This window comes from Pristiophorus japonicus, chromosome 1 (assembly GCF_044704955.1).
Source record: "Pristiophorus japonicus isolate sPriJap1 chromosome 1, sPriJap1.hap1, whole genome shotgun sequence".
NCBI lineage: Eukaryota > Metazoa > Chordata > Chondrichthyes > Pristiophoridae > Pristiophorus > Pristiophorus japonicus.
The window spans coordinates 351,511,133-351,531,092 of NC_091977.1; the positions used below are offsets into that span (position 1 = coordinate 351,511,133).

The following is a 19,960-nucleotide window of genomic DNA, read 5'->3' on the forward strand; positions in this document are numbered from 1 at the left end:
ACAAAGCTTTAGAAATTCACAATTTAAAATAAATAGAAATGCCGGAGAAAGAATTCATCTAACAGAGCCACTATGAAAACATGCACAAATTTTACCTGATGATCCCTCCCACCCTCACCACCAACTCCCCAAACAGCAAAATCTCAAGTCATTTCAAAAAAATGCATGGAAACATTTGCAAGACAAAAAAAATTAAGCAGCATGTAAATGGTCACAAGAGATAAAAATAGTCTCGTAAAAGATCATGGCCCTGAAGTTCCGATGTCCTGGGTCCGTAAGAAGTTTCTACAGACCCGGGAAGGCATCGGAAAAGCCGATTTTCAGCACGCAATGCGCATGCGCTGAAAACTGGCTTTTCCAATCTGTCAACGATCTGTCAAGTTTCTGGCTTAACAGATCATCCGCAGATCGGGAGCAAGGGCACTTGCAGGGCAAGATTTCCGATTTTTACGGATATCTTGCCCTGCAAATGTCCTTTAAAATCTCGCGTGTGAAAAAGCAGGCACATAGCCTACTTTTACAGGCGCAAGTGTTTAAAAATACACACACACACGTTAAAAATAAAGTTGTAAAAACACATTTTATTTTTAAAAACCCTCCCCACTACAGTAAGTTTATTTTAAGGCTTAATTTAAAAAAAAACTTATTAAAAAAAAAAGTTTGCCGACTTTTTTTAAAAAAAACAACTTTAATTTAAATGAATGTTAACTGTGTACTTTATTTTCTTTTTTTTTTTAAATTGTGTTTTGGGTGTTTGGGTGTTTGGGGGGGGTTCTCATTCATAGTAATAGGACTTACGGAACTCCTACTGCTATGAATGAGAAACTATACTGTACCTGATTGGCGGCTGTCTCCAGATCCCGGCCTGCGCACGTCTCCACGGGCACGCACAGTCACCAGAGGCCTCAGGCTCAGAAGTTCGGACGGGCACAGCAGCAGCAGGTAAGTGCGCATCTTTTTTGTGTTTTTAGATCATTTGCCCGCGGGAAGAGGTCAACCGGAATTTCAGGGCCATTAATATAATTTTTATGGATAAATTTTGATCCCGTTCAATTACAATTTTGCACCAAAGCAACTTTTTGCAAAACTCATTATCTTTTCGAAAGCCAAATAAAGATCCAGTCAACCCCAAAACAAAGCTCATTTTAGTAACTATTGTTTCAATTCTAACTTCATAAAAACAAGTCCGATTTTAATCATCCGTACAAACTGAAAACAATGTAAAATGTTTTCACCTTATAAGATGATTTTATAAAATACATCAAAAATTTAATGCACTGGATAAGTGTCATAAGGGTCATTAGTATTCACTATAAATAGATTAAGGAGACAAATGGGCAAATGTGTGTCAAGATTGCTCCTGTATGCTACATACAATAAAGATCACCTTTCTGGCTACTATCAGTTAGTTTAGTGTTAGTTTTGAAAATGCATCACAATTAGGATTTTGTCGTCAAGAGGCATTTGCTATGTTGCATATTAATAGACAAAGTACTTGCAGTAGTTTTGAAGCTAGTATCCCAAAAACAATTTTGTATTCCTCAGCAAAAATCAAATTGAGAGATTATGTGATAGGGGCAATTTTACGAATAAACACTCCCTGTGCAGAGCCTCAGTTGCCAGGAGCCAATGTTATGGAATCGCAAGTACGCTCCCCGCTACTTTAATTTGCCGAATGCCTGCTCCTGCTGCAAAACTACAGCCAATGGAAGCGCATATTGGAATATTACAACCACATTCCCCACAATTCACTGCAACGAGCTCCTGAAGGAGAGAGCTCCTTACCTGGAGCATGCACTCGGAAATCAGCATTTATACATATGAAAAGACAACTGGAAAGAAGCTGATTGCAAACATTTTCCAATTAATCCTGAGACTTGAAGTTGTGCCGGTTAACTGAAATCACAAATTTATGGCCCTCACCTAATTATCTCCGAGGTGGAAACCATCCATGATGTAGGTTACCCCTTTATAAAAGCTCTGGCACTTGGGCCAGTTGTGTGTACTGCCTTTGGAAATGGTCACACACCATTACAACCACCCCCCCCCCCTCCACCAAAAACAGAAAGTAGCAACAGTAATACAATTGTGCCTCCATTTTGTTCCCACGAGTTATTTTTGTAGCCATCTCAGAGAGAGAAATGACCAATTCTTCAAACCAAATGTGAAGTGAAGTACTCCTAACTCAAAGCTAGGACTTTAGCACACAAGGTGAAAACAGATTGCAAGGCATCAAAATTATAATCTGATAGCTGAAGTCTTAAGCAGTAAAACTAGTACCCAACCCTTGGATGAAGAGTACCGTTTAATTGTGTGTAATACTGTATCTTGCACTGAAATTTTCATTTGTGGGACCAGCCCCATTACCAGTACTCCAATATACTGGGGCAGTTTTGGTAAAGGCTTAAGTGTTCCAGCTTTTCTACTGTTAAGACCGATAATAAAACTTTGTTTATCAAGTTAAATGTTAATTTAAAAAAACTAAGCTACGTAATATCATGTCAATGTCCTGGGAAGGAGGTGTTCAGTGCACAGAGTGGACCTCACAGCCTGTGCTCAGCATGTCCATCAGAGAAGAGAGCTAGGCACGGTGGAAATTTCCTATGTTTTATATAAAATGTGGTGCAATTTCTATGGTGGTACAGGCAGAGTGATCCATCTTCTGCTCCCTCGATGAGGTAGAACAAGAATCCCTTCCAATAAAACTGCAATGGAAGTGCAGTTATCATCCTGTCAACTCGTTCTCCGGACTGCACCTGGTTCTACATTTTTATGCCTTCCTGTTGGCTGAGCTGAGACAACGTTTTCTTGATCCGCAGAGCGGTTAATCTGGCTGCTCCATTGGCATACCAACATTCACGCATGATTTTGGCCATTACACGTAGAGCCTAAACCAAAGAGATTGAAGAATTAGAACATATATTTACACTTTACAGTTATCTACATAAGACTGCATTTAATAACAAAATCTACAAGTCGTCGCAACTAAAATATTGCCATCAACCTGCCAGATCATATCATCAGAGATTCATAAACTGTATAGTTCTAATTTCATGGAGATAACCAAGTTAAGCAAAAAGTGATCAGAAAATAAAGTTATGCACATCTCAATATAAACTTGAAACCTACTTATGTAAATCTGCAATTTCATACCATTCAAATCTAAGAATGCACTGTAACATTTCAAGTCATCATTTACAAAAGTTCAAAATTGTTCACACTTTCACTCCATTCATGTTTCTTTTTCATGCTTCCCAATAATTTAATATACTATGGGTTATTGTAAGACTGGTAATGTTAGTTACAACCTCTCTCATTCTTTGAATGCTGTTCATCCTTCCATAAATAATGTGCAGTCATTCAAATGAAGCAATCTCAGGACACAGTCCCCTTAAGACTATTCTTACTCGAGCATTAGCAGCCACATTTTCTTGCCCGATTCTGGATTCCTCAGTTCTTTGATGGAATCAAAGAAATAAATCAATCAAGGACAATTTCCACAGTGATGAAGCTGCATACATCATTAAAAGGGTTAGGAGAGAGCTTGTTTTATATATGTAGGACGAACTTCAATTAAACGCTACGTTTAAAGAAGATAATCCCACATTTTTTCACCCTCAATATAATAAATGAATTATAGCAAAAAAGTTGCAACAGGTAATTAATTTAAAAAAGATTAGTTTAAGCACAAAGATGGCAAAGTGACTACATTGTTTTGACAAGCATGTTTAAAAAAAGACATACTGACCATAGCACACCTAAAATGATTAGATCATTAGAGCTTGAACACAGAGCTGGGTGAATCGCAATTGGAATGGATTGCAAGCAGAGTGGAAGAATTTGGCGATAGTAGGAATACAATGGAGGAGGAGGAAGGCGGTCCAACTCAAGAGGAATGGAACCACATAACCCGAGGACTCTTAAGTTAAGTATCTAGATATCTAACACTTAGGTTCTGCATTTAGTATCTCAGTGGTTCTTGTTAAACTTGAGTAAATAGTTTTGCCTTTTTTTCCTCTCTAACTTAAGGCAGCGAGTTAAACTAAATTCCATTTGTTGTCTAATAAATAGAGGCATGGCAGGGCACCTCACTCCTGTCGAATGCGCATCCGATACAATGTGGGATGTGGGAAGTCCAGGTTGCTTCTCGTGTCCTGGACAACCACATGTGTAGGAAGTGTCGTCAGCCAGAGGCGCTCAAGCTCCGGGTTTCAGAGCTTGAGCAGTGGCTGGCGTCACTGCAATGCATCCGTGAGGATGAGAGCTACGTGGATAGCACGTTTCAAGAGGTGGTCACTCTGCATCTTAAGAGGTTTCAGGCAGAGAGGGAATGGGTGACTGCCTGACAGACAAGGAGGACCAAGCAGGTAGCGCAGGAGTCCCCAGAGTGCATCACACTCAGTTCTGAATATTGGTGAGGGTGATGGTTCCTCTTGGGAGTACAGCCAGAGCCAAGGCACAATTTGGGATGGCTCAGCTGTCCTTGGTGGGGGGGTGGGGAGGAGGAGGAAGTTCAGGAAAGCAATAGCGGTAGGGGATTCAATAGTTAAGGGGATAGACAGGCGCTTCTGCAGCCTCACAGACCTGACTCCAGGATGGTATGTTGTCTCCCTGGTACCAAGGTCAAGGTCGTCACCGAGCATCTGCAGGACATTCTGGGGGGGGCGGGGGGGCTGTGAACAGTCAAAGGTTGTGGTCCATATCAGTACCAATGACATAGGTAGAAAGAGGGGTGAGGTCCTGCAGACAGACTTTAAGGAGCTAGGAAAGAGATTAATAAAGCGGGACCTCAAAGGCAATAATCTCCAGATTACTCCCAGTGCCACTTGCTACTGAGTACAAAAATAGGAGGATAGAGCAGATGAATACATGGCTGGCGAGATGGTGCAGGAGGGAGGGCTTTAGATTCCTGAGGCATTGGGACCAGTTATGGGGAAGGTGGGACTTGTACATACCAGATGGATTGCACCTCAACAGGGTGGTGGGGGGGGGGGGCGGGGGGTTGCCAGTGCTGTTGGGGAGGGTTTAAACTAGCTTGGCAAGGGGATGGGAACTTAAGAGTAGATTCAGAAGGAAAAGCAAAGCTGGAAATTTAAGACAGAAAATTAGGCAGAGGAAACAAAGGCTAGAAAATAGACAACAGGGTTTGGCAGTGTTTAATGGTATATACTTCAACGCAAAGTCTAGTAAATAAGGTAGATGAGCTGAGGGCACAGATTGACACGTGGAAGTATGATACAGCTATTACTGAAAGGGCTGAAAGGGCAAGAATGGCAGCTCAACATTCTTGATTACAGGATTTTCAGACAAGATAGAGAGGGTGATAAAAAGGAGTGGGGGGGGGGGGGGGGAAGACGACAACGACGACGCAATATTGCTTAAAGAAACAATTACAGCTGGTAGGAGGGATGATATGCTAAAAGGATCCTCAAGTTAGTCCATATAGGTTGAAGCATAAAAAAGGGCAATCACACTGCTGGGAGTGTACTATAGACCCCCAAGTAGTCAGAAGGAGATAGAAGAGCAAATATGTAGGCACATTCCTGGTGCAAAAACAATAAGGCAGTAAGTAATAGTAGAGGATTTCAGGTACCCAAATATTAATTGGTATAAAATCAGTGTATAAGGTATAGAGGATGCAGAATTCTTGAAATGCATTCAGAACAATTTTTTAGCCAGTATGTAGCAAGCTCAACAATAAGGGCAGTTCTGGACTTAGTTTTAGGGAATGATGCTGGACAAGTAAAAGTAGGATCAGTGGGACAGCATTTGGTGGTAGTGACCATAATTAAGCTACATTTAGCATATTTATGGAAAAGGACAAAGATAGACCAGGAGTAAAAGATATCAATTGAGGAAAGGCTAATATTATGAAGCGGAGATGTGATTTAAAAAAAAGACTGGAAACAGCTATTTGAAGGTAAATCAGTGTCAGAGCAGTGGAAAGCATCCAAGGAAAAGATAGTGAGGGTTCAGTGCAAAAATGTTCCCACAAAGAAAAAGGTAGGATTGCCAAATTTGGAGCCCCCTGGATGTCAAGGAGCAGACAAGGTAGGTTAAGGCAAAAATGGGAAGTTTGTGTCAGATACCGAAAGCTCAATATTGCAAAAAGCCTAGAGGAATATGGGGCTCAATTTTCCCGAGTGATTTGTGCCGTTTTTGTTTTGAGCAGGCGGCTCTTTTTGGCCTAAATTGAAAAATCAGTTTCCCCAATCAATTTGCACCAGTGTAACTCAGTTAGTTACGACTTTTTTAGGTCAGTTTTTTTTTTCAAGCCAAAGGGGGTGTAACCAGCCACCTATTGAAAAATACACAGCAGCAACTTACCTCCAACCCCACCCGGGGGGAGGAAGAGAGCGCGGGGTGGGGGGGGGGAAGAAGAGAGCGCGGGGTGGGGGGGGAAGAAGAGAGCGCGGGGTGGGGGGGGGAAGAAGAGAGCGCGGGGTGGGGGGGGGGAAGAAGAGAGCGCGGGGTGGGGGGGGGGAAGAAGAGAGCGCGGGGTGGGGGGGGGGAAGAAGAGAGCGCGGGGTGGGGGGGGGAAGAAGAGAGCGCGGGGTGGGGGGGGAAGAAGAGAGCGCGGGGTGGGGGGGGGAAGAAGAGAGCGCGGGGTGGGGGGGGGAAGAAGAGAGCGCGGGGTGGGGGGGGGAAGAAGAGAGCGCGGGGTGGGGGGGGGGGAAGAAGAGAGCGCGGGGTGGGGGGGGGGAAGAAGAGAGCGCGGGGTGGGGGGGGGGAAGAAGAGAGCGCGGGGTGGGGGGGGGAAGAAGAGAGCGCGGGGTGGGGGGGGGAAGAAGAGAGCGCGGGGTGGGGGGGGGAAGAAGAGAGCGCGGGGTGGGGGGGGGAAGAAGAGAGCGCGGGGTGGGGGGGGGAAGAAGAGAGCGCGGGGTGGGGGGGGGAAGAAGAGAGCGCGGGGTGGGGGGGGAAGAAGAGAGCGCGGGGTGGGGGGGGGAAGAAGAGAGCGCGGGGTGGGGGGGGAAGAAGAGAGCGCGGGGTGGGGGGGGAAGAAGAGAGCGCGGGGTGGGGGGGGGAAGAAGAGAGCGCGGGGTGGGGGGGAAGAAGAGAGCGCGGGGTGGGGGGGGAAGAAAAGAAGAGAGCGCGGGGTGGGGGGGGAAGAAAAGAAGAGAGCGCGGGGTGGGGGGGAAGAAAAGAAGAGAGCGCGGGGTGGGGGGGGAAGAAAAGAAGAGAGCGCGGGGTGGGGGGGGAAGAAAAGAAGAGAGCGCGGGGTGGGGGGGGAAGAAAAGAAGAGAGCGCGGGGTGGGGGGGGAAGAAAAGAAGAGAGCGCGGGGTGGGGGGAGAAGAAAAGAAGAGAGCGCGGGGTGGGGGGGAAGAAAAGAAGAGAGCGCGGGGTGGGGGGGGAAGAAAAGAAGAGAGCGCGGGGTGGGGGGGGAAGAAAAGAAGAGAGCGCGGGGTGGGGGGGGAAGAAAAGAAGAGAGCGCGGGGTGGGGGGGGAAGAAAAGAAGAGAGCGCGGGGTGGGGGGGGAAGAAAAGAAGAGAGCGCGGGGTGGGGGGGGAAGAAAAGAAGAGAGCGCGGGGTGGGGGGGGAAGAAAAGAAGAGAGCGCGGGGTGGGGGGGAAGAAAAGAAGAGAGCGCGGGGTGGGGGGGGAAGAAAAGAAGAGAGCGCGGGGTGGGGGGGGAAGAAAAGAAGAGAGCGCGGGGTGGGGGGGGAAGAAAAGAAGAGAGCGCGGGGTGGGGGGGGAAGAAAAGAAGAGAGCGCGGGGTGGGGGGGGAAGAGGGGAAGAGAGCGCGGGGGGGAAGAAGAGAGCGCGGGGGGGGAAGAAGAGAGCGCGGGGGGGAAGAAGAGAGCGCGGGGGGGGAAGAAGAGAGCGCGGGGGTGGAAGAAGAGAGCGCGGGGGGGAAGAAGAGAGCGCGGGGGGGGAAGAAGAGAGCGCGGGGGGGGAAGAAGAGAGCGCGGGGGGGGAAGAAGAGAGCGCGGGGGGGGAAGAAGAGAGCGCGGGGGGGGAAGAAGAGAGCGCGGGGGGGGAAGAAGAGAGCGCGGGGGGGAAGAAGAGAGCGCGGGGGGGAAGAAGAGAGCGCGGGGGGGAAGAAGAGAGCGCGGGGGGGAAGAAGAGAGCGCGGGGGGGAAGAAGAGAGCGCGGGGGGGAAGAAGAGAGCGCGGGGGGGAAGAAGAGAGCGCGGGGGGGAAGAAGAGAGCGCGGGGGGGAAGAAGAGAGCGCGGGGGGGAAGAAGAGAGCGCGGGGGGGAAGAAGAGAGCGCGGGGGGGAAGAAGAGAGCGCGGGGGGGAAGAAGAGAGCGCGGGGGGGAAGAAGAGAGCGCGGGGGGGAAGAAGAGAGCGCGGGGGGGAAGAAGAGAGCGCGGGGGGGAAGAAGAGAGCGCGGGGGGGAAGAAGAGAGCGCGGGGGGGAAGAAGAGAGCGCGGGGGGGGAAGAAGAGAGCGCGGGGGGGGAAGAAGAGAGCGCGGGGGGGGAAGAAGAGAGCGCGGGGGGGGAAGAAGAGAGCGCGGGGGGGGAAGAAGAGAGCGCGGGGGGGGAAGAAGAGAGCGCGGGGGGGGAAGAAGAGAGCGCGGGGGGGGAAGAAGAGAGCGCGGGGGGGGGAAGAAGAGAGCGCGGGGGGGGAAGAAGAGAGCGCGGGGGGGGGAAGAAGAGAGCGCGGGGGGGGGAAGAAGAGAGCGCGGGGGGGGGGAAGAAGAGAGCGCGGGGGGGGGGGGAAGAGAGAGAGCGCGGGGGGGGGAAGAGAGAGAGCGCGGGGGGGGGAAGAGAGAGAGCGCGGGGGGGGGGGGGAAGAGAGAGAGCGCGGGGGGGGGGGGGAAGAGAGAGAGCGCGGGGGGGGGGGGGGAAGAGAGAGAGCGCGGGGGGGGGGGGGGAAGAGAGAGAGCGCGGGGGGGGGGGAAGAGAGAGAGCGCGGGGGGGGGGGGGGGAAAGAGAGAGAGCGCGGGGGGGGGGAAAGAGAGAGAGCGCGGGGGGGGGGGAAAGAGAGAGAGCGCGGGGGGGGGGAAAGAGAGAGAGCGGGGGGGGGGAAGAGAGAGAGCGGGGGGGGGGGGGAGAAGAGAGAGAGCGCGGGGGGGGGGGGGGGGGGGAAGAGAGTGAGCGCGGGGGGGGGGGGGGGGGGGGGAGAGAGCGCGGGGGGGGGGGGGGGGGAGAGAGAGAGCGCGGGGGGGGGGGGGGAGAAGAGAGAGAGCGCGGGGGGGTGGGGAAGAGAGAGAGCGCGGGGGGGTGGGGAAGAGAGAGAGCGCGGGGGGGGGGAGGAGAGAGCGAGCGCGGGGGGGGGAGGAGAGAGAGAGCGAGCGCGGGGGGGGGAGGAGAGAGAGAGCGCGGGGGGGGGGGGAAGAGAGAGAGCGCGGGGGGGGGGGGGAAGAGAGAAAGCGCGGGGGGGGGGGGGGGGAGGGAAAGAGAGCGCGGGGGGGGGGAGGGGAGGGGGGGGGGGGAAAGAGAGAAAATATTGGCAAGTAAAATTAAGGAAAACCCAAAGATTTTTCATAAATACATAAAGAGCATAACTAAGGAAAGTGTAGGGCCTATTAAAGACCAAAAAGTTAACCTGCATGAGGCAGAAGACGTGGGTATAGTACTTAATGAACATTGTGTCTGTCTTCACAAGCGAGGGATGATGCAGACATTGACAAGAGCAAATATTAAGGGGTTTGGTATCTTCTAAAGTAGATGAATCGGCAGACCCAGATGAAATGTACCCCAGGCTCAATGGATGGCTTTGACCATCATTTTCCAATCCTCTCTGACTACAGGGGCGGTGCTGCTAATATCATATCATTGTTTAAGAAGGGAGAAAGGGATTGACCAAGTAATTCCAGACTATTCAGCCGAATCTCTGTGGTGGGCACATTATTGGAAAACATTCTGAGGGACAGTATTAATCGTCATTTAGAAAAGCACAGATCAAACAAGGATAGTAAAGATGGATAAGGGAAGGTTGTGTCTGACTAATTTGATTTAATTTTTTGAGGAGGTAAGAAGGAGGGTCAATGAGAGTAGCGCGATTGATATAGTCTGCATGGATTTTAGCAAGGCTTTTGACAAGCTCCCACACTGATCAGAAAAGTAAAAGTCCATGAAATCCAAGGGAGAGTGGCAAGTTGGGTCCAAAATTGGATCAGTGGCAGGAAACAAAGAGTAATGGGTTTTTGTGACTGAATGGCTGTTTCCAGTGGGGTTCCGCAAGGCTCAGTACTGGTTCCCTTTTCGTGGCATATATCAATGATGGAGACTTAAATGTAGGAGGCATGATCAAGATGTTTGTAGATGATACAAAAATTGGCCGTGTGGTTGATAGAATCTTAGAATCATAGAATGATTCTAGCACAGAATGAGGCCATTTGGCCCATCGAGGCTCTATGCAAGAGCACTTCAGCTAGTTCCACCACCCCCCCCGCACCCGCCCCCACCTTTCCCGTAACCCTACAAATGTTTTCCTTCAGGTACTTATCCAATTCCCTTTTGAAAGCCACGATTGAATCTGCCTCCAACACCCTTTCAGGTAGTGCATTCCAGATCTTAACCACTTGCTGCATAAAAAAGCTTTTTCTTATGTCGCCTTTGGTTCTAATTCCAATCATCTTAAATCTGTGTCCTCTGGTTCTCGACCCTTCTGCCAATGGGAACAGTTTCTCTCTACCGACTGTCCAGACCCCTCATGATTTTGAATACCTCTATCAAATCTACTATCAACTTCTCTGTTCCGAGAACAACCCCAGCTTCTCCAATCTTTCCACTTAATTGAAGTCCTTCATCCCTGGAACTACTCTTGTAAATCTTTTCTGCACCCTCTCGAAAGCCTTCAGCACCCTCTCTAAAGCTTCCACATTCTTCCTAAAGTGCACTGCCCAGGATTGGACACAAGTTGAGGCCGAACCAGTGTTTTATAAAGGCTCATCATAACTTCCTTGCTGTGGTACTCTATGCCTCTATTTATAAATCCAAGGATCCCATATGCCTTCTCAACTTGTCCTGCCACCTTCAACGATTTGTGCATATATACTCCCAGGGCTCTCGCTTCATGCACCCCCCTTTAAAATTGTACCCGTTACTTTATATTGCCTCTCCTTGTTCTTCCTACCAAAATGTATCACTGCACTTTTCTACGTTAAATTTCATCTGCCACATGTGTGCCCATTCCACCAGCCTATGTCCCCTTGAAGTTTATCACTACCTCCTCACTTTTCACTATACTTTCAAGTTGTGCGTCATCTTCAAATTTTGAAATTGTGCCTTGTACACCCAAGTCCAAGTCATTAAGATACCAAGAAAAGCAGTGGTCCTAGTACCAACCCCTGGGGACCACCACTCATCCTCTACTCTGTTTCCTTTCACTTAGCCAATTTCGCATCCATGCTGCCACTGTCCCTTTTATTCTATGGGCTTCAACTTTGAAAGAAAAAAAAGGACTCGCATTTAGAAAGCGCCTTTCACAGCCACCGGATGTCTCAAAGTGCTTTACAACCAATTAAATACTTTTGGAGTGTAGTCACTGTTGTAATATGGGAAATGCGGTAGCCAATTTGCAGCCAGCAAGCTCCCACAGACAGCAATGTGATAATGACCAGATAATCTGATTGTCACGTTGATTGAGATCAATATTGGCTAGGACACCGGGTCAACTCTCCTGCTCTTCTTCGAAATAGTGCGTGGGATCTTATACATCCAACTGAGAGCAGACAGGGCCTTGGTTTAACGAAAGACAGCACCTCCAACAGTGCAGCTCTCCCTCAGCACTGCACTGGAGTGTCAGCCTAGATTTATGTGCTCAAGTCCCTGGAGTGGGACTTTAACCCACAACCTTCTGACTCAGAGGCCACCCACTGAGCCACGGCTGCCACTTTGCTGGCAAGTGTATTATGTGGCACTTTATCAAAAGCCTTCTGGAAGTCCATGTACATCACATCAACCCCATTGCCCTCATCAACCCTCTCTGTTACCTCATCAAAAACACTCGATCAAATTAATTAAACATGATTTGCCTTTAACAAATCCGTGCTGGCTTTCATTAATTAATCCACCTTGTTCAAGAGACTGTTAATTTTATCCCGGATTATAGTTTCTAAAAGCTTCCCCACCAGAGGTTAAACTGAACAATGGTGTAACATTTGCAATACTCCAGTCCTCTGGCACCACCCCTGTATACAAGGAGGCTTGGAAGATTACGGCCAGTACCTCTACAATTTCCATCTTTATTTCCCTCAGCATCCTAGGATGCATCCCATCCAAACCGAGTGACTTATCTACTTTAAGTACAGCCAGCCTTTCTAGTACCACCTCTTATCAATTTTTAGCCCATCCAGTATCTCAACTCCCTCTTCTTTCACTATGACTTTGGTAGTATCACCTTCCTTGGTAAAGTGCTAAGTACTCATTTAGTATCACAGCATGTCCTCAGCCTCCATGTGTAGGTCTCCTTTTTGGTCCCTAATTGGCCACACCCCTCCTCTTAATACCCTTTTACTATTTACATGCTTAAAGACGACATTTGGATTCCATTTTGTATATGTTAGTTGCCAGTCTATTCTTATACTCTCTCTTTGCCCCTCTTATTTCCTTTTACACTTCCCCTCCGAACTTTCTATATTCAGCCTGGTTCTCATTTGACATCTGTTTTTTGCCCCCCATTTCTGCTTCACCTTATTCTCTATCTCTTTCGTCACCCAGGAAGCTCTGGCTTTGGCTGCCCTAACTTTCCCTCTCGTGGGAATATACCTGAACCGTCTCTTTAAAAGGCAGCACATTGTTCGATTAGTTTTGCTTGCCAATCTGATTCCAATTTACCCGGGCCAGATCCGTTCTCAACCCACTGTAATTGGCATTTCTTCAATTAAGTATTTTCACTCTAGATTGCTTTTTGTCCTTTTCAATAGTTGATCTAAACCATATGATACTATGATCACTATTCCCTAGATGGTCCTCTACTGACACTTGCATAGGGAGGAAGAAAGCTATAGACTGCAGGAAGATATCAATGGACTGTTCAGGTGGGCAGAAAAGTGGCAAATGGAATTCAATCTGGAGAGGTATGAGGTAATGAGGTTGAATTTGCAGCCCCTACGGGCGCATATGAGGTACACACGCGGCCGCAGAGACTCCGCAAGCTCTGGGTTTAGGCATGCACTGCGTATGCGCTGAAACCCAGAACTTGTGATCTGCCAAGAATCCTCTTGACAGATCGTACGAATCTGAAAGAAAAGGGCTTTCGCAAGCGGAAAGTTGGGCGATTTGCCCAACTTCTGCCCAGCGAATGCCCTTGAAATTCTTATGCCTTGGTAAAAGCAGGCAAAAGGCCTCCTTTTACCAGCGCAAGAGTTCCAAAAAAAAATTTTTTAGCACTCATTTATACATTAAAAACCCTGTCCAATTAAGTATGTTTATTTAGCCCCGTTAATAAGTTTTTGTTTCAAATAATTAAATGGCACTTTAATTCATTTTAAATATGTAATTTTTAAAACATTGGTGTTAGTGTATTTTTTTTTTAAAAAGTGATCCCCGTTCATACTTATATGGAATCACCATAAGCATGAATGGAGATTCCCTTCTTTTATTGGTTGGACAAGCCCCCGTGATCCCAGGGGCGCTTGTGCACCACCTCCCACCTCCCCCCCCAGCCTTAATGTAACATGTCCCATGTGACCCCCACCACCACCTCACCAAAATATCCAACTCAACATTATACCTCTACTATTCTCCTCTCCTACCACCAGGTTCAAAGTCCCTCCTGATGAACCAACAGGTTCTCTTTACTTTGACCCAGGAACTTTCCATCAAGCCACCCACTGCTGGTTGTCCCAAAGATGTAGCACCAACTGCCTCAGTCCCTCTTCCAGACACATCCTGCTTTCTGGGGTATACTCTAACCTGCTCTCTTCTCCACCCCTTCTAACGATGCTTTCAGTGGGGCTTCCATTATTAGTCAACTGCCTTACATCCTAGTCTCTCATTAAAATTTGGAGACTTGAGGATCCTAGTCTTCTCTGAATCATAGCAAAGGACTCTTAATAATTACCCCCTTCTCAAATTGAAGTAATTAATCTGAAAGAGACACATTTTGGAAGTCACAAAGTTCTGGGAAATATTAGGCATAAATTGGCAAAGAAACTGTCCCATTTTTATGCCAGATGAGCCAAAGGAAACTTTAATGCAGAAAGATTGCCAAATGTTCGACTCCTGGCCAAAATTCAGAACGAGGCTGTCTTGGCTTATGGAATACTGGTTTTAAAACCAATGCTGAAACCAAAGACTCAAGTTGGGGAGGAGGGGAAAAAAGGGAAAGAAAGGGGGCCCACAACTAACCTACACTCTCCACCGAATATTTATTGAGATGCAAACAAACTAGAGAGAAAACCAATGTGAGGATTAGGTATGAGGCGGTCTATAAAGGCACAGAGCGAGAACAAGGACAGACAGACATTCTCCCCACTGAGCCCAAAAAAATAAACAGGACTCTAACTTGTGACCAGGATACTGGTTGCTAGAATAGCTGAAAATTGGCCTTTCTGGAAATCAACTTGGAAGAGAACATTACAATTGGGACCTTGCAACGCACGAGTCCCAGGTAAGCAAAAGCTATTATTTTGTGCTGAATTGTATCCTTCAGTTTTTTCACCAGCAGAGAGAAAACCAGGAGGGAGTCAAGCAATATAAAGAGATTGAGGTTTATATGGTGAACTCCTTTGAAAGCATGGCGGGAGCCCATATTTACTCAATAAAAGTGGATGAGTCACAGACTGGTTAAAGAGGAGATTAATGCAATAATAAGGAAGGACATTAGTATGGATGATGTGGAATCTATATGGGTAGAGCTGTGAAACACCAAAGGGCAGAAAACATTAGTGGGAGTTGTGTACTGACCACCAAACAGTAGTAGGGAGGTTGGGGATGGCATCAAACAGGAAGTTAGGGACGCGTGCAATAAGGGTACAGCAGTTATCATGGGTGACTTTAATCTGCACATTGATTGGGCTAACCAAACTGGTAGCAATATGGTGGATGAGGATTTCCTGGAGTGTATAAGGGATGGTTTTCTAGATCAATTTGTCAAGGAACCAACTAGAGAGCAGGCCATCCGTGTAACGAGAGAGGATTAATTAGCAATCTGTTCGTGCGGGGCCCCTTGGGGAAGAGTGACCATAATATGGTAGAATTCTTCATTAAGATGGAGAGTGACACAGTTAATTCAGAGACTAGGGTCCTGAATTTAAAAGGAAGCTTTGACGGTATGAGACGTGAATTGGCGAGGATAGACTGGCGAATGATACTTAAAGGGTTGACGATGGATAGGCAATGGCAGACATTTAAATACCACATGGATGAACTACAACAATTGTACATCCCTGTGTGGCGTAAGAATAAAAAAGGGAAGGTGGCTCAACCAAGGGAAATTAGGGAAAGTGTTAAATCCAAGGAAGAGGCATATAAATTGACCAGAAAAAGCAACAAACACAAGGACTGGGAGAAATTTAGAATTCAGCAGAAGAGGACTAAGGGTTTAATTAGGAGGGGGAAAATAGAGTATGAGTGTAAGTTTGCAGAGAATATAAAAACTGACTGCAAAAGCTTCTACAGATTTGTGAAGAGAAAAAGATTAGTGAAGTGGATACATTGGTGATCATTTTCCAGCAGTCTATCGACTCTGGATCAGTTCCTATGGACTGGAGGATAGCTAATGTAACACCACTTTTTAAAAAAGGAGGGAGAGAGAAAACGGGTAATTATAGACCGGTTAGCCTGACATCAGAAGTGGGGAAAATGTTGGCATCAATTATTAAAGACGAAATAGCAGCGCATTTGGAAAGCAGTGACAGGATCGGTCCAAGTCAGCATGGATTTATGAAAGGGAAATCATGCTTGACAAATCTTCTGGTATTTTTTGACGATGTAACTAGTAGAGTAGACAAGGGAGAACTAGTGGATGTGGTGTATTTGGACTTTCAAAAGACATTTTAAAAAGATCCCACACAAGAGATTGGTGTGCAAAATCAAAGCACGTGGTATTGGGGGTAATGTACTGATGTGGATAGAGAACTGGTTGGCAGACAGGAAGCAGAGAATCGGGATAAACGGATCCTTTTCAGAATGACAGGCAGTGGCTAGTGGAGTGCCGCAGGGCTCAGTGCTGGGACCCCAGCTCTTTACAATATACATTAATGATTTAGATGAAGGAATTGAGTGTAATATATCTCCAAGTTTGCAGATGACACTAAACTGGGTGGCGGTGTGAGCTGTGAGGAGGACGCTAAAAGGCTGCAGGGTGACTTAAGACAGGTTAGGTGAGTGGGCCATTGCATGGCAGATGCAGTATAATGTGGATAAATGTGAGGTTATCCACTTTGGGGGCAAAAACATGAAGGCAGATTATTATCTGAATGGCGACAGATTAGGAAAGGGGGAGGTGCAACGAGACCTGGATGTCATGGTACATCAGTCATTGAAAGTTGGCATGCAGGTACAGCAGGCGGTGAAGGCGGCAAATGGTATGTTGGCCTTCATAGCTAGGGGATTTGAATATAGGAGCAGGGAGATCTTACTGCAGTTGTACAGGGCCTTGGTGAGACCACACCTTGAGTATTGTGTGCAGTTTTGGTCTCTTAATCTGAGGAAGGACCTTCTTGCTATTTGAGGGAGTGCAGCGAAGGTTCACCAGACTGATTCCCATGATGGCAGGACTGACATATGAAGAAAGACTGGATCGACTCGGCTTATTGTCACTGGAATTTAGATGAATGCGAGGGGATCTCATAGAAACATATAAAATTCTGACGGGATTGGACAGGTTAGATGCAGGAAGAATGTTCCCGATGTTGGGGATGTCCAGAACCAGGGGTCACAGTCTAAGGATAAGCAGTAAGCCATTTAAGACCGAGATGAGGAGAAACTTCTTCACCCAGAGAATTGTGAACCTGTGGAATTCTCTACCACAGAAAGTTGTTGAGGCCAGTTTGTTAGATACATTCAAAAAGGAGTTAGATGTGGCCCTTACGGCTAAAGGGATCAAAGGGTACGGAGAGAAAGCAGGAATGGAGTACTGAAGTTGCATGATCAGCCATGATCATAATGAATGGTGGTACAGGCTCGAAAGGTCGAATGGCCTACTCCTGCACTTACTTTCTATGTTTCTATGTAGACAAGAGGAAGCTAAAGAATTCCACACTGTGATTGCATCAGAATGCCACAAATGCACAAGATCCTTCTGCACTTCGGGATAGCCAAATGAAAGTAAGCATTTTTGACATCTGGTTGAGACAATCTCTAGTGTCTAATTTCTAAACATTTTCTTGTGAAACAAAATGGTTTAAATTTTTGTGTTGAAAATAAGTTACCAGAAATGATCCACCTTCTTGACTGGTCTTAAATAGCGCCAATATACAGACAATAGAAATTACAGTGTTATAGAATCGTTGGAATCAAGTACTTTCAATATAACTTCTTTCATTACAGAAGACTACACAAATGATCAGAAGATCAACTGCATGGCATAGTCTTCCTCATTATTGAAAAGTGCAACTTCCACATTTAAACAGTAATCATCACTATGGATATGTGCAATATGTAACAATGAAAACAAAGCAGTAATGAACACAATGACCGAGGATGAGAGCTCGCTGAAGCTGGAATACAGTAACCAAAAATGATTTTATGTTTCCAGCGGAAGTGTGATGTTTCAAGATAAAATAGCTACTTGCCATAGACACTGGTTAAAACAGATGACACACACAGTTGAAGGCTTATCAGATTCCATTATACACTGGAAAGGCTGTATTGGACTACGCAAGGAGCAGAGGTGTTGGGTCTAGTGGCTCAGATAAAGGCCTTCACATACTGCCCTCTTAGAAAGCATTACCGAGCACCAGTCAATCAAGAAAGGTACTCTATTGATAATCGTCCTTAAATGTTTATTGGGATTACTATTGGAGGCTTAAAGTTCCACAGTGCGCACAAAGCATGATTAGTAACACTGCTAGAGGTGAAGAGGCTTACAAGTGGAGTGGAGACATTATGGGTAGAATGAAGAAATAGAAAAGAATTCAAGACTGTTGAGAGAGTTGTGTAAAGGCTCCCTGGTAGCAGCTGTGAAGTGGTAGATTGTATAAATGCAGAGATTAGACAAACATGTAGTAAATGTAGAGTGGTTTCAATGGGGGATTTTAATTTTCAGTTACACTCATCAGAAAGGTAGTGAATTTCTTGTGTGTTCAGGATAGTTTTCTGCAACAATATGTACTCGAACCAAAAAGGGAGCAGGCCATTTCAGATTTAATAATGAATGATCAGCCAGAATTAGTTAACAGCCCAACGGTGCTTGAACATTTCTCAAATAGTGATCATAATATGATCACGTTCAACGTGGTGTTTGAAAGGGAGAAATGTGGAACAGCTACATTCTAGATTTAGGTAATGCTGACTTCAATGCAATGAGAAAGAGACTGTCCACAGTAAACTGGACAAATCTGTTGCATGTGAAGGCAGCTACCTTTATCTGAGCCACTAGACCAACACCTCTGTTCCTTGAGTAGTCTAATACAGTCTTTTTCTGCAATATATAATGGAATCTGTTTAATGGGTAAAATGATCAATGGGAGGTGTTCAATAAATAATTTAATGTTTAAACCCCTAAGGGGCAAGAGCTCTACTAGCCAAAAAAAACAGCCATCGATGACTAAAGAGGTCAGGGACAATATAAAACTCAAAGAAAAAGCATACAAACTAATATGGCAGGGGGATGGGAACCTTTGCAGGGAGACAGAGGGAAGTAAAATGGGGGCAGAAGCAAAAGATAGGAAGGAGAATAGTAAAAGTGGAGGGCAGAGAAACCCAAGGCAGAAATCAAAAAGGGCCACATTACAGCAAAATTCTAAAAGGGGCAAAGTGTGTTAAAAAGACAAGCCTGAAGGCTCTGTGCCTCAATGCGAGGAGTATTCATAATAAGGTAGACGAATTAACTGTGCAGGCAGCTATTAACAAATATGATATAATTGGCATTACAGAGACATGGCTCCAAAGTGACCAAGGCTGGGAATTCAACATCCAGGGGTATTCAACATTCAGGAAGGATAGACAGAAAGGAAAAGGAGTTGGAGTAGCGTTGCTGGTTAAAGAGGAAATTAATGCAATAGTAAGGAAGGATATTAGCTTGGAGGATGTGGAATCTGTTTGGGCAGAAAACGCGAGTGGGAGTTGTATACAGACCACCAAACAGTAGTAGTGAGGTTGGGGACAGCATCAAACGAGAAATTAGGGATGCATTCAATAAGGATACAGCAATTATCATGGGAGACTTTAATATGCATAGACTGGGCTAACCAAATTAGTAGCAATACGGTGGTCGAGGATTTCCTGGAGCGTATGAGGGCTGGTTTTCTAGACCAATATGTCGAGGAACCAACTAGAGGGCTGGCCATCCTAGACTGGGTGATGTGTAATGAGAGAGGATTAATTAGCAACCTTGTTGTGCGAGGCCCCTTGGGAAAGAGTGACCATAATATGATAGAATTATTTATTAAGATGGAGAGTGACAGTTAATTCAGAGACTAGGGTCCTGAACTTCGGGAATGGTAACTTCGATGGTATGAGACGTGAACTGGCTAGAATAGACTGACGAATGATACTTCAAGAGTTGACGGTGGATAGGCAATGGCATACATTTAAAGATCTCATGGATGAACTTCAATTGTACATCCCGGTCTGGAGTAAAAATAAAACGGGGAAGGTGGCTCAACCGTGGCTATCAAGGGAAATTAAGGATAGTGTTAAATCCAAGGACGAGGCATATAAATTGGCCAGAAAAAGCAGCAAATCTGAGGACTGGGAGAAATTTAGAATTCAGCAGAGGAGGACAAAGGGTTTAATTAGGAGGGGGAAAACAGAGCATGAGAGGAAGCTTGCTGTGAACATAAAAACTGACTGCAAAAGCCTCTATAGATATGTGAAGAGAAAAAGATTAGTGAAGACAAACGTAGGTCCCTTGCAGTCAGAATCAGGTGAATTTATAATGTGGAACAAAGAAATGGCAGA

General features: G+C 46.3%; 1 protein-coding gene across 1 annotated transcript in view; it reads right to left on the reverse strand.

Moving 5' to 3' along the window:
- Positions 1 to 636: 636 nt before the first annotated feature.
- tgfbr1b (transforming growth factor, beta receptor 1 b) overlaps positions 637 to 19,960 on the reverse strand; it is a 110,374-nt gene continuing 91,050 nt past the window's right edge. The window contains exon 9 of the mRNA XM_070890485.1: positions 637 to 2,888. Within this exon, the coding sequence (XP_070746586.1) occupies positions 2,763 to 2,888 (126 nt within the window). The 3' untranslated portion in view covers positions 637 to 2,762. The remainder of the gene's footprint in view (positions 2,889 to 19,960) is intronic.